A 15,192-nucleotide genomic window follows, 5' to 3' on the forward strand; every position below is an offset into this window, starting at 1 on the left:
GGGGGAAAAATCACCACCAACATTAAGCAAAGCAAATAGAACTTTTGAGGGTTTTTTTAAATTGAAAAAATAAACTTTGACCCCTCAAAACTGTCTGAAGATCTTGTTTTAAAATATAAACACACTAGTTTCTCATTCCCCACAGGAAGCACTGTTAGCAATGGCCAGGGAATGAAACCAACACAGAGACTGCTGGTTTGAGTTCAGCCTGACCATCTGCATGATGGGAGGAACCAGAACAGCATTCAGGCTCTAATCTTGTGAGGGGCAGAGCCTACCCATCCCTGGGCACTGAGGGTATTCAGCAGTGGCCCTACCACCTCTGTAGTGGGGTATTTTCTCCCTCCTGTCTACACCTAGCAAAGAATGTTTCATCTCAACTGCAGGTGGCCCTGGTCCTCACACAGCAGGGACAGAGGCTGCCTCACAGGACTGGAGGTGCTGCTCCTTCTGACCTTGCAAGACCTCAAACAGTCACGTTAGCTGTCGGACTGGATTTCTAAAACTCAGGGCCGCCCAGAGGAGGGGGCAAGTGGGGCAATTTGCCCCGGGCCCCACAGGGGCCCCCATGAGAGTTTTTCGGGGCCCCCGGAGCGGGGTCCTACACTCACTCCAGGGGCCCCAGAAAACTCTCGCCGGGCCCAGGCCCCCGGAGCGTCTTCCACTCTGGGTCTTTGGCAGCAATTCGGCAGCGGGGGTCCTTCCGCTCCAGGACCCACCGCCGAAGTGCCCTGAAGACACGCGGCAGGGGGTCCTTCCGCACCGGGACCCGCTGCTGAACTGCTGGGTCTTCGGGGCACTTCGGTGGCAGGTCCCAGAACGGAAGGACCCCCCGCCGCCGAATTACCGCCGAAGCCCCCAGGCCCCCCGAATCCTCTGGGCGGCTCTGCTAAAACTAGCTGCAAACTTTGTCCTCCTGTAGCTGGGAATTGAACTGGGATGCTTCTTGATCATAAAAAACAGAACCACAAAGGCAAATCAGTCTTGCTGCATGTCTAGATTTATTTGATCACGTCTTGCATAGCTCAATAATATCTATTTTAAATCATTTATGGAAGATTACATGTGCCAATTTCTAAGCATGTTTTGCAATTTTAATACACTCAATATAGCTTCTAAATAAAGTAAGTTTGACTTTCCCTATGAAACCTAAAAGAAACTAGCCTAACATAGCAAATATCCCACTCTTACCAAGATTGCTCTTTTAGCGAGTAAAGCAAAACACCTATTTATTCTGTATATAAAGATCAATACCTTTTTGGATGTGAAAAGCACCCCTAACTTGCTCTAGTCCTTGAGAGCTCACGTCTACTTTACGGTCCCAATCTTGCAAGTGCTGAGCCCCATATGCTGCCCCTGAAATCAATGAGAGTTGGAAGGTGCTCTGCACCACACAGAATCAGGCCCTGAGAGAGATGGAGCATAATCTCTAGCAATCTGGAGTCCTTTCAGATAAAGTTGCCTTCCTCTTAGAAATGCTGATAAACATTACTTTGAAGCAGCAGCACAGACCTGAGCTGGATACAAATCTATGGAAAATTGGCTGTGTTTTGATCACAATCTCTGAGAAGAAATACTTATCACTGAGTTATTCAAAGAGAGGAAACAGAGAGTGACAACAAACAAAATGCTGCAGCTCAGACAGCCCTGTAGCTTCATAAGAAATAACTGCATGTTTACTTTAGAGAGTCCCATTCATTTTAACAAACACACCAATACTTAGGCCCGGCCTATTTTTATTTTATTTTTGTGCTGCTATAGCTCTCTCAATGTAGTCGCAAAGAGTGCAAATCCCTGGTAGATTCACTGCAATGTAAAACAGGATTTACACTAGTAACTTACTAGTGCACATGCCATTTTCCACCATAACAATGTGGCTAGATGAGGATTTGTAGCAGTGTAATCACATCCAGTGCAGATTTCGCTCTCCTTGACAAGCCCCCAGTCTTCTTGAACCCCTCTGTATAGACAGGTGCTGATTGGTCCTTGTGTATTATCTTCTTCATTGCAATTAATATTTTACTGTTTTCTACAGGCTGAGCAACCATAAATAGATCTTCATTGCTCATGGCATATGGAAAGTCTTATCACCAACTGCGTATTCTATTTATACAACCACACTTACCAACACATGCGTGTGGTTTGCTATGCAATATTAACCAAGCGGCAACAGCATTCTTCTGGCCTAGAATGGGGATTTTAACTGAGCAAGACCGGACCATGCTATTAACTATAGAGTAAGGGCCTGCTCTGGCATGGTACTGAGTACTTTCAATGATCACTGCAGTCAATAGAAGTGGAGGGTGCTCAGCACCTTGCAGGAATGTGGAATGCTAGCAGAAATTTACAAGCTCTATATAAATCAGCTTACCAAGTATTTTCTTTTCCCCAACTAAATCAATGACTTTTATTAGCAGAGCAGTCACATTTCCTCCCCAAATAACCCACGGTCAACAATTAACTCATTCAAGCTGAAGAGCAGCCCAGAAGGGTCAGACACTTACCCGTCAGGCGGCAATGCAAGCAAGTTTGCCCATCAGACATCTTGCATTATGCTAACACATCCTTTGCAGCAAAGCAACTAGTGCACAGCAGAAACATTTCTATTCTCTGAGAGTGCCCACTGCACTTCCAATGAGCTCCATGCTTATTAGCAACACTTCCCTCATGCCAATTAAATCCTAAACATTAAGTCCATTTCAAGTGTAAGTCAGTCTCCAGTTCAATAACATCAATAAAAAAGCCTGTCTGCTTTTACTTGACAGCACTCTCAAAGGCCTCAAGAAATGCACATTAGATTAAATACAGAGCTGAACAAGATCTTAATTCAATAAGAAATACAGCAGGATGGCAACACTGTTTTCCTGTCTCTGGATGACTGACCTCACAAAGGGTAAGACAGTTTATTGTCAGCTCTTGCAACAAGCCATTTCAAAGTCTAGTAAAAGCTGTAGTCTTTGATCCAGAACTTGCTGGAGCATGAACAGTTTTTTTTTTTTTTTAATACAAGGCCATTTAAATGAATTTAAAGCCCAGTAACTTCAAGCGGGTCAGTTTTCCCTGTTTCATGGGAGGTTTAGCCAGGCTCGTGTGTTGGACTTTGAAGAGGTTACGAGGTGGTGGTTACCCAGCCTGTTCCCTAGCCTTCAAAAGCTACATGAAGATGTTAGCTTTCACCAGAACAGTCCCCTACCTCCTACAGGTTTGTAAAGCAAATCTAATTGAAAAGAGGATGAATTCTCCCCGAGTTACTTTGGAGATTCCTAACGTTTCAGACACCAGCACCCAAGGGAATACACAGAATTCCTATGATTCCAGATGGAATCTGCTTCCTTACACTTATATTTTGCAAAACAACACTCCATTATTGCTGCTTCTAACCTACAAGCGTCAGCGTGGGGAAGGGATCGCCGCTTCTCCATCCTACAAAGCGCAAAGGTAATCTTAGAAGGTTCAAGTCAAGCAGCTGACTGTGCACAATGGTCACAGCAGGGACAGGAAAAGTGTGGCCAAATGCTACTGATGGAATTAACAGTCCCCTGGGGATGTGAAGAGCCTCGATTCCAGCCTTCACTGCCACATGTCACCATTGTCTCCATTCTCGTGGAACTTGTGCAAGTGATCAGCATACCTGAAAAGAACAAGTTAAATAATGAATCAGCACAAAACCCATGGCAAGACCCAATACACACTGAAATCAGTATGAAGCCAGACTGCCCTTTCAACAACAGCTGTCATAATCGGGACCATAGCCTCTTTTACACCACCAGAAAATCCCTGAGAGTTAGTCAGAGCAGCTGAAAACAAATTATGGGACCTGATCCTGACATTTTTACTCACAGCTGGAGCGATGCAAATAATGGATTTTTTTGTTTTGGTAGCCATTCCAAAAAAATTGGGGAAAAAATCCATTTTGGGTTGACCCAACATGAATTTTTGTTGGCAAACTGGAAAAAAGCTTATTTCAGCTCAAAATGTTTTGTTTAATTTTTTTAAAAATACTTAAAAAATGGAAGTACATTTTGAAACAAAGTAGTTTAAAAATAGCACATTTTTATTGTGGGGGGATTTTTAGCCAAAACCACTTGGTGAATTAGACACAATTTCTCCATGTTTCGGTTAATCTGAATCTACATTTTTCAGTGGAAAAAAGGTTGTGGCTGAAAATCTTCACCCAGCTTTATCACATCCTTCCTTACGTGAGAGGAGTGCACATGCGTGTTGCAGGATTGGGCCTTCACCTACTGAAAACACTAGTCTCCAAATGAATCGATCTTAGATGTGTGTCATTCTGCAGCTAATTTCAAAACTGACTAACATGTTGTTCTGCTCTATAAAGCCTGTGTAAATATGGTGCAGTGGCTTCCATGTTTATTGTCTTAAAGGTTTGCAGTTCTAATGAGTAAAACAGTCCATCTAGCAAGCTGAGCCAGGATTGTTTTATTCTTGTGCATCTTCACCAGCAAAATGTCCTCCTCACCACATTAAGGCTTAGGTTACATCTCTAAAATCCTATTAGCCACTGCAGACAAAGGTGTCATGATTAGAACTTAATAAACAATTCTATTGATGCACAAGAAGGAACAAAATTCAGCTCCCTCTGTCTGAACGGGTTTTGCTTTTACAGGGCTATCAAGAGTCAAAAGCAGTCAGCCTTTACTTCTGGTACTAAAGACAGTAGATAAGACTCTTAAAAGCAGTCACAGGGAACTGATCTGCTGAAATAAGGTGCTGTTTTTCAGAACAGAACTACACTTTAATGCGACCATGTGTTTAGAAAACAACTGCAAGCCCAAATGTTCCTCTGGTTAATTCAACATTGCTCCTCTTCAAGACAGTAACTGTTTTGAAATCTGGATTGTACTGAATTGTCCTGTTTTCATACATACTTCTTAGCACAGTAAGCAGTGCAGTCCCTTCCCACGCTCTCACTCCAAGCAGTTTTGTAGAGTACCTGGGAAATAAGAAATGCCGTTAACTGTGTCCCATTGCAATGGGAGGTCCCCTGTATTTACTTTCTGCTCAGTACATTAGTGCAGCTGTGACTAGCATCTCGCTTCTCTTAGCATAAGCCACCAACCTAACTTTGATGACCAACCCTCTGCGATGCTATATTGCTTTATATAACCACAGGGTCTGCTTCTTCCATTTCGGTTAGAGAAATGTTTGCCACAGCCTTAAAGAAATAACTGTCTGCCCCAGTCAATCAAATGCACACAGCAATGGGCTGGGTGGAATATAAGGGCATGCTTTGGATGCACACGTGTCTCTTGGTTTTTCATAGCCATAAACTATGTATGTTCTAGTGCAGGGGTGGCCAATAGACTGGGCTGGAGCTACAGATGCTAACTTTCCAGGGTGCCGGGGGGTGCTCACTGCTCAACCCCCTGCTCCGCCCCAGGCGCTACCCCCACTCCACCCCTTCCCCCAAGGCCCCTGCTTCTTCTGCCGAGCCTGCCATTCCCTCGCTCCTCCCCTCTTCCCCCCAGAGCCTCCTGCACACCACGAAACAGCTGATCATGGTGGGTGGGAGGTGCAGGGAGGGAGGGGGAAGTGTTGATCGGCAGGACTCACAGTTATTAATGACCACTGCTAAGAGATTTAAATATACTACATTATTACATATTAGTGTTGTTAATTTTTAGAAAATAGAACGGAACCAGAAGCTTCAATTTCCCCTCCTTGAGTTTTAGGACTTTTGCCCACCAAATTTGGATGAGCTTTGCCTGCTGTAATTTGCAACGTGTAATGTGCAGAGGGTCTCTGTAAACAGAACAACTTAAAGGGGAGAAAATAAGACTACAGGAATGGGAAGGCCTACAATCCATGACTGGAGATAAACTGGAGAGTTAGCAGGAGAAGAGGCTCCAGGGCTGTCCAGGTCCATTGATGCAGTATGAAATTAACAATAGGGAGACAGCATGGTCCAGCTGGTCTGGAACTAGACTGGGAGTCAGGAGTCCTGGACGCTAATTCTGGCTCTGCCATGGACGTGCTTTTAGACTATGGGCTAGTAACTCATCACCAAGCCTCATCTTCCCTCATCTATAAAACCAGAATATTGTCCCTTGCCCATCTTTGTAGTGTGCTCTGAAATCCACGAATGAAAAGTGATTTTCATTATACCACTCACAGAGCCATAGATGCATATGCAGTGCCGTTCACTGAGCCAATGGCTAAGCTGCTAAAGAGCAGCTCTCAAGCCAAAACAATGATGCCTTCTCATGTCAACAAGAAGGGCTCTATCCCTTTTTGCCCGTCTTTAAACTCTTCAGCAGAAGTGATGTGCAGAGGGCCTCTCTAGGGACCTGATTTTCAGATGCGCTGAGCACCCACAAATCCAGCTGAGGTCAATAGGAGCTTAGGTTACTCAGTACCTCTGAAAATCGGCTAGCCCTCATTCTAAGTGCCGTCTCCTGAAATGTTTAGCTTGTTTGCGTGTATGTCTAGATACAACCTCTCTGCCATTTGCTTCCATTAACGAAGAGCAGGGCTTTAGTATGGTGGTCTCCGTTGTATGTCTCACTGGTCTGTTGACCATCTTTGATATTACACATATAATGTATTTAAATATTAAAATTCTGCAGATTGGGGGTGGAGAAATTATTTAAATAAAACTTTACAACCGACTTCACAATGGGGCTGCAATGCAGGCAGAAGACCTCCACATCTGCTGCCGAAGCAGATGTGCTAATGCCTTTGTGACTTGTCAGAAGGTTATCCTGTCACTGGGGAAATGCTCTAATTCCACAAATACCATTCAGCAGGCCTCCAAATTAGGGTTAATTGAAATTCACAAAAGGGAGAAGAAAGAAAAGATTTGTGGAAAGGAAGCCAGATGGAGGGAGGTGAAGGCCTCTGTTTCTAGATTAAGGGGAAAGACATTTCTCAAATGGTAGAAGTGGATCAGACAGAATCATCCAGCCCACTGTTTAGTGTATGCAGTTGGAGCCTGATCCAAAGGCCATTGGTGTCAATGGCTTTGCAGCTCTGGCCTTATAATGTTTAGATAGAATGAGATTATTCCATCCGTGCAATTCTTATGCCTAATATTTTTTCGGTTACATTTTAAACTTTAATGATGCTTCACTTTTTATTTTCTTTGCTCTCTTCCCCACAAGATGACTGCAGGTTGGTTTTATTCTGACAAAATCTGGATAGAAATATTTGTGCTATTCGTTTGTCTTTCATCTTGTCTCATTTAATTATTGATGAGTTTTTCCTGCCATGACAGATAAACCCCCAGAAATTCTGTAAATAAAACTTCAGAACAGGATAGACTGAAAAGCACCATGCCACTACAAATACAAACTGGAGGTCTGGGCATCTGCTGCTAATCCCTCCTGTGCAACTCATAGAAGCATTATCCTGCCACTCGGGAAATACTGTAATTCCAGAAATATGATTCAGCAGGCCTCCAAATTAGGGGTAACTGAAATTCACAAAAGGGGGGAAACCCAGCTGTGAACACAGCCCTGAGAAAAAAGGGAACTTCCAGATTAAGGCCTTCTTTATCCATCTGGTCTGAGTGGGCAGCCACCCAACTCCACTGGATCATACTGGGACTATACATCCATATCCTGCAAACTGATCCTCACAGGGGGCTGTCTATGCCTATGCAGAGCCCCATTAAAGGGCTTCCTGCTTGGATCTGATCACAGGATTGGGGCCGTATTGACTGGGAAAGGCAAATCCATAATTAGCAGCTTCCTCCCTCTGGAAATGCAGATCAGCCAGAAGACGTTGTGGGGTTGTTGTGGAAAAGTCACTAGGCAGAGCTGCATTAAAAAAGGCAAATGAAGTCCAAGGTCCAGAAGACTGTAGCGCGCATCAGGATCACGTCTTTCCAGGTATGCAGTGAGGGCTAGAATTCCAAACTGCCACGTCTAAGATACTGTGTGGTGGCTCACGAAGCAGCCCAGCCGATCATTGCTGTGGTCCAAAACACAACAGCATACAATGATGATACTGTAGTGTTTGCTAGTACTGGGGAATACGGTGTGGGCGGCTTTCATAGGGGCTAAAGCAACACAGCTACTAGGCAGGGAATTTTATGGAATATTTCTAGAGCCTGATAACTTTTCAAACCAAGTCGATAGCCAGGATATAATTCTCTATTAAACCCTATAGGATGATCTAAATTTTAAAATGTCTACAGAAAGGAGATCATTGTCTATTCACCTCTATAGGACTTTTACAATTCTACAGTATTTTAAACCCAGGTTGGTTTTAACACTATTAAGTTCCATAGGACTTTTCCCACAGTGGAGTTGGAGATTATTCCCTCTGGAAAAGGAGACATTGCAGTGACCTAATTAAGACTTTTAACATTATGAAAGAGAGACGTGTGTGTGTGTGTGTGTGGGGGGGGTGTATTTACACTGGGAAATGTTTAGAAACTAAAGGAACAAGAATCTAAAAATAGAGAAGGAATCACTAGCAGAACTGTAACCTGCAGCGTGTAAGGCAAAAATGGTAGTAAGTTGCCAGGAAAGGCAAAGCAGAGACTGACTGAGCTCAAGAACCATCTCCATTTGTTTCTAAAGAGATGAAGGGACGTGGTGAGAAAGCAGGAAGATGGGATCACAGTGGGCTAAACGTAGACTGGCACGTTGGGTCACAGGGACATTTCTTACACTCTGAACTTCATGTTGAATGACTAAATTAATAAAAGCCTTCAATGCCCTGGTGAGTGGATGGATTGCCCTAATGCTGGCGAGTTGTAGGAACTCCCAAGGACTCCTGCATTTAAACAGGGTGAAGTCCTATGCAACTATCTGAAAGCAGAGTGGGAGGAGACTAGCATGTCAGCAAAATGCCAGTTTGGAAGAACCTCAGGGTATTGCAGTGTAGGCAACATAAAAACCCTGCAGCACTGAGCCAATCGTTTGGGCTTGGGCTAGGGCCTGAAGATCTACAGTGCAATTTTTAGTCCGAGCTCGCTGATCCAGGCCAGCCACAGGTCTTTTAGTGCAGTGTAGAGACAGCACAGCCAAGCAGCTAGATCAGGGAAAGGTATCAAGAGACACCTGGGTTCTAGTCCCAGGTCTACCACTTACACACGGTGACCCTGGGTGAGTCACTTCCCATCTCAGTGCCTCTGTCTCCCCATCTCCTTGGATGCATCGTGCTACGTGTCCCTTGGCTCACACAGGCCTTTTGGTGCACTGACGCATGGGCTCTCACACATTTACTTGGAAGAGGCAAGAGTACGTCTCCTGGTTTTAAATGAAAAGCTGAGCACTTTATGGGGTATTTTCCTGCAGTTGTAAGCAGTCATTAGTTCCTCTTTTACATCTAAACACTTACCAGGAAGACCAGGCAATGCAGCAACAGAGTGTAGAAAAATGCAATGGTGCGAGCAGTCTTGTTGGACAGGATCAGCCGCCCCTACAGCAGATCAGAAGGAGAAACAGATTCAGTCCAGTTAAAGCAAAATTACTCTGGCCACATAATTTTTATTATTACATTCACTACTAGCGGGGCTCCAGCTGAGCTCAGGACCCCAATGTGTTAAGCACAGAACACACACAGCAGGAGACAGTCCCTGCCCTTCAGAGCTTCCAGTCCAAATGGCCAAGACAGACAAGTCGGGGGAGAAAGGAAGGATTTTGATTCCCATTTTACAGATGGGGAAGTGAGGCACCAGGAGAGAGCAAGTCACTTGCCCAGGGTCACACAGATCTCAGTTGGAAAAGGACACATCAAACAGAGGGGGAGAGTCTGTACTGGAGTTGTGGCACTGATTGCCCTCAGCTGAAGTCCATAAGAACTGAGGGTACTCAGCATTTCATTAGGAGTCCCTCAGTATCATGCAGGATTGGGCCTTCAGACACATACGGATCCGGCTCAGTCTAACATGTGACTGTTACACCTTGGACTGGAAAAGCTCCTCAGGTCTCCAGTCTTTCCCTAGTCACAAATGTATGTGTCCAAGATTTTTACCATTTTTTCCACTCGTGCCCATGCACAGACTTTAGGCCTCCATTTTGTTTTTAACGTACTGGACATCGATATATTTGTATCCTACTATTTTTTCCCTGTCACTTTTAGTTTATTCTATATTGCCAATTTATTCCATTTTCCCCTTGACCTAGACACAGGCCCTGCCTCCAATTCACCGTCATTCCCGAGAGGAGTCCCGTTAATAATTAAGTCTCGCACATTTGCAATGTTTAAGCTTGAGGGATTTTGATTTGTGATATTCTCTCACATGCTGGATAACTAGAACAGAGGAAAGCAGGTGAGCAACTCAGTCCTATGACATGTTGACAGGCAGCCCTTGGCATTACACCATGATCATCAATAGACTGAGTCACTACAGCAGTTATAGTCACATTCTCTTCCTCTACCGGCTAGTTATGGGAATGCTGGACTGCAGACTAGCTCCTCAGTTAATGTCTTCGGGCCTTTGGGGCTGAAGTCCATGGAATAGGTACCACATGGGCAGCAGCAGTGCAAATTTCCCTGTAATGGGCCTCAATCTTAACGTGAATATGATTATATCCAGAGTGAAGAAAGGGCTCAGTCTCTGACTCATTCAGTCCCTGGCCCATCTGTAGGGCCTGCCAGCTGGTTCCAATCATGGTGGTCCTTTCTGAGGTGTAGATTCTTGCCCCAGGGGACTGGAAATTCTCAGCAGACCTCCTGCCAGCTGATATATGCTGATGAGTTCCACTCCCTACCAGCCTTGGCTGGATTCCTACAGATGATTTAGAGGAGGAATGCTCTGTGTTCCATTCCTGACTCCCTGGGCGAGCCAGAATACCATATATTTGTTTAAGCAGCAAAGAATCCTGTGGCACCTTATAGACTAACAGACGCTTTGCAGCATGAGCTTTCGTGGGTGAATACCCACTTCTTCGGATGCAAGCAGTGGAAATTTCCAGGGGCAGGTGTATATATAAGCAAGCAAGAAGCAAGCTAGAGATAACGAGGTTAGATCAATCAGGGAGGATGAGGCCCTGTTCCAGCAGCTGAGGTGTGAAAATCAAGGGAGGAGAAACTGGTTCTGTAATTGGCAAGCCATTCACAGTCTTTGTTTACTCCTGAGCTGATGGTGTTAAATTTGCAGATGAACTGGAGCTCAGCAGTTTCTCTTTGAAGTCTGGTCCTAAAGTTTTTTTGCTGTAGGATGGCCACCTTAAAATCTGCTATTGTGTGGCCAGGGAGGTTGAAGTGTTCTCCTACAGGTTTTTGTATATTGCCATTCCTAATGTCTGATTTGTGTCCATTTATCCTTTTCCTTAGAGACTGTCCAGTTTGGCCGATGTACATAGCAGAGGGGCATTGCTATTTGTTTAAAGTTGTTTACTTTTAAAATCTTTCTTGCACGTTTCAGAGGTAACCAGTTCTTTGTACCTGGACAAGGAAGATCATTCTCCTGATTGCCTCATTCTGTTTTCCAGATCTGTCTCTCACTCTGGCCCACTTCATTCCTTTCTCTGTGTAAATCCAAGCAGCCTTACCAAACTTGTAAACAGTGTGTCAAACCTGTGTGCTCCAAGTACAATAAATAAGGTTTCATTCTGTGGCTTTATACCCCAGGGAACATGTGCCGCACACCTGCTCAGACAGACAAAACAGAGCCCGGAAGGTATGATTAAGGGGGTCAGTCCTGCAAGGTGATGAGTTCTCTGGCCCCAGCAGGCTCAGGGCTTTGGCAGCAATGGGTAGGGCTGCACATCAATAGAAGCTCCACGGCAGATCTCAGAGCCCTGGTCAGCTGATTCAAGCTGCGGGGCTAAAGAGCGCAGTGTAGACGTTTGGGCTCAGGCTCTGAAACCCTGCAAGAGGGAAGGGTTTCAGAGCCCTGGTTCCAGACCAAGTCCCAACATCTACACGGCTACTTTTAGCCTCGCAAGCCCGAGTCATCTAACCTGGACTCTGAGACTTGCTGCTGAAGGTTCTTTTATTGCTGTGTAGATGTACCCAACGAAACTACTCACATGGTGAAAGTTAAGCAGGTGCGTAAGTGTTTTGCTAGATTGAGATGGGTACCCAGAGCCTTGCGAGTTTAAGCCCCACACTCATACTCCAGCTGCTGTATAGCTAATGGAGGTGGTGATTTCAGGGGGCTTTCACACCCTGACATCTGCAATGGAAAGCTCAGATCCGAACACTCTGGGGGAGTCTGTATCTGGACCCAGCAGCTCAGACATGTCTCTAAGGAGGTTTTCATAGCTCAGCCTAGACACAGTATTTGCATTTACACAAAACTTGCCAGCCCCTTTGTGCCTTCCTTCTCCTGGGTTCAGGGAGGTGAATTTATTCGATGTCGTTAATTAGCAGCAGCAATGAGAAGAAAAAAAATAAAGGCAAAATAATTGTTCTTGGCTGAAATGTGCCTTTTACATAGCAAGTGCCAGACTAGATCAGACCATTTAGATCAGTGTAATCTCTGACAGAGATCAGTACCAAGTACTTCAACGAAAGATGCAAAAAACTCTGCAAGGCTCTTATGGGACAAGCTGCTCGCAGGGAAGGTTTCCTCCTAGCCCCCTTTAGTCCAGCGTGATTCCCCCTGCCGCTGCTGCTATGGAAGTCCCTTTCTAAGAGCAGACTGAAGTACTGGCCTGGCAAGAACTTTGTACAATATGTGCAGCACCAGGTACCTTCTGCAGTGCTGTCAGGCAGCATCAGCTCAAAAATCCTACATCAAGCTGAGGCAGAGAAGAGATTTGCATCTAAAAAATTCCTCAAAAATCCTCTTACTAAGATGCACTTGCAACCCCCCCCCCCCAAACATTACCTTAAAGGTCTAGCTTAAACCTACAGATGCAAAAAAGAATTCAGTTTTAGGGCCTGTAATACAGGCTGATAATACAGCAAGGGGCCTTGGACCCAAAGGAAAGGAGAACCAGTGCAGCGGGCATGAGGCTGTGGAAGGAGCAGACTGCAGGGAAGCGGGCTCAGTCCATGTGCAGCTGTAGCACAGACAGGGTTTGGAAGCAAGAGATCCCCAGACTAAATACCCAGCCCATGCGGAGAGGGCAGTAGGGGAAATGGGGTAGTGGGCACGGAGGCTGGTGCTTTGAAGTCCTCACAGTCCCTATGTTGACTTGGCCCTCGCCCAGTGAGGGAAGCCCTTGGCCCTCACACTGAAGAAAAACACAAGCCATTAGGAGTTCAGGATGCCCCAAGAGGCCCATCCTGTCTTTATCAAAGGACTGGGTGGGTTTTTCCCCAGTTAATAGTTAGTTTCCCCCGTTTTCTGGTTTCTCACGGTTAGTCCCTGAGCTGCTGACTGGTGGGCATCTCTCACCTGGGGCCCTCTTCTGCCTGGGGTACCCAGAGATGTCCCTCTGCTGCACACTGGTGAGCAGCATTCAAGATGCTCTACTATAGAACAGGAGGTGGCATTCTAGGATGCAGGTTTTTCCTGTGTAACTAACACTCACCTTTTCCCATCACAGGTTGTGAAATATGGTCCTGTGCAACCCCCACCTGAGCCTTTTCAAGGTAAGCAACCGATGACATTCGTACACATTAGATACTTTACAGGAAATCCGTGCTGGGGAGCTATGCCCGGAAGCTGGAGTCCTCTGTGTATCTCCAGCACGGGCATCTACACTACCCTGCTAAAATGCCTAAACTTCGACCCAGCAGGGTCACTGGTAGAGATGAGAGGGAGATTAAGCCTCCATGGCCATTGGATCCTGGCCAAGATGTCATTGCAAATTGTGACGTGGACACCTGTTCTTATAAGAACCATGTTGCCATCAAACTGCTCATTTTGGAGAGCACCATGAAACAGCTGTCAGGTGTTAACGATGTTCAGTCACTACTGACCTGGGTCAAATCTAAGCTGGTGACTAATATGGGAAAATCTCCATAGCCTGCTCCTTTGGGACATTCAGGATGCCAGGGAAAACCTGAAACCCCTATCATCATCCAGGATGGAATTGTTTTACAAACACGGGGTCGGAATTTATCCCCGCTTTAACGGCAGAGACAAATTCTGGACAAAAGTAAATTCTCATTTAAGCCCCCAAAATTCTACCAGGGGATTCCACAGGATGGAATTAAAGAAACAAAACCCAGAACCAATTCTTTGCTGATGTCCTTTCAGCTACTCAGGGCAATGGAGATCACTACTGTAACAAACAATATTCTATTCTTAAATATACAGAGGAATAACTCCCTTAAGTCAGTTTTTTGCAAATGGGTTGCATCAATTCATTGGGACGCTAGCATTCCACTTTATCCATATTCATGCCAGCATTTGCTTGGATTCTATGTGAATGGTGCAAGGACTATTTTGCTTTTAATACAGTATTTTTTTTTACTGTAGCCAACAATCTCAGATGCTTAACCCCTTTCTTGCTGGACTATCAATGCATTACAGCACTCAACCCAGTGCCTGAGGCTGCTAACACCACAAACTCAAATTTAAGTCAAATCTTGGGAAAAGCAAGTTTAAATGTGAACTTGGACAACACATTTGTTCAGGGAGGGCAGTGGGAGTTTTGCTATTGATTTCTAAAGTAGCAGGATCTGGCTCAGAGTAAGGTTGATAGCGACAGCAAGAGATGTCACCCATGGGCCAGTCACATGGCACCGGGGCACCAGTTCTCTGCCCTCCTTTTCCCCCAAGGAGGCTCCACCTCAGACCCCTTTGATTTGGAACAGCTCTGTGTTCTTCTCGCTAACTCCAGCTGATGTTAAAAAGAGCTAATGCACATACCCATTGAACGGGGGCCCATTCCCTCGCCATGCTCTATGTCCTACAAGCCAAATGAAATAGATCTGCTCTGATTGACATAACTGCCCAGCTTGCAAAATGTCCAAGTGCTCAAAGCGTTGATTGCTGAAACCAAATAAATGCAGGCTGTCCTGTCAGGTGTTTCAGCCACTAACATGGAAATATACACCTTGCATTTAATTGTGAAGCACCTTCCAACCCACTCTGCCAGCTCCACACCTCCTCCCACTGCGTCACAGAGACGTTACTATTCCAGACACATTCATTCTGTGGCCTCTGCTTGATACCCAGAGAGGGTTTTTATAGCTCCTCTTTGAGGGAAGAAGCAGGATGGGGAGAGAGGATTATGTGCAAGCGGATTTAGTTTTGCAAGGCAGCTTGAATAACGAACAGGCCACCAGATGGCTAGTGTTACCAGCTGAAAAGTCAGTTGGCAACCATATCGAATTCATCTCTGTGCAAATCAACAACGTGCTGTGTGGTGCAAG

General features: G+C 45.3%; 1 protein-coding gene across 3 annotated transcripts in view; it reads right to left on the bottom strand.

Annotated features, from left to right (window-relative positions):
* Positions 1 to 981: 981 nt before the first annotated feature.
* CUX1 (cut like homeobox 1) overlaps positions 982 to 15,192 on the bottom strand; it is a 399,391-nt gene continuing 385,180 nt past the window's right edge. For all 3 annotated transcript variants that reach the window (XM_039508427.1, XM_039508428.1, XM_039508426.1), the window contains 3 exons: positions 9,310 to 9,390; positions 4,890 to 4,954; positions 982 to 3,631 (listed from right to left, as the gene is read on the bottom strand). In XM_039508427.1, coding sequence (XP_039364361.1) covers positions 3,571 to 3,631; positions 4,890 to 4,954; positions 9,310 to 9,390 — 207 coding nt within the window. In that variant the 3' untranslated portion in view covers positions 982 to 3,570. The remainder of the gene's footprint in view (positions 3,632 to 4,889; positions 4,955 to 9,309; positions 9,391 to 15,192) is intronic.

The sequence above is a fragment of the Mauremys reevesii genome, linkage group 20, assembly GCF_016161935.1.
Source record: "Mauremys reevesii isolate NIE-2019 linkage group 20, ASM1616193v1, whole genome shotgun sequence".
Classification (NCBI taxonomy): domain Eukaryota; kingdom Metazoa; phylum Chordata; order Testudines; family Geoemydidae; genus Mauremys; species Mauremys reevesii.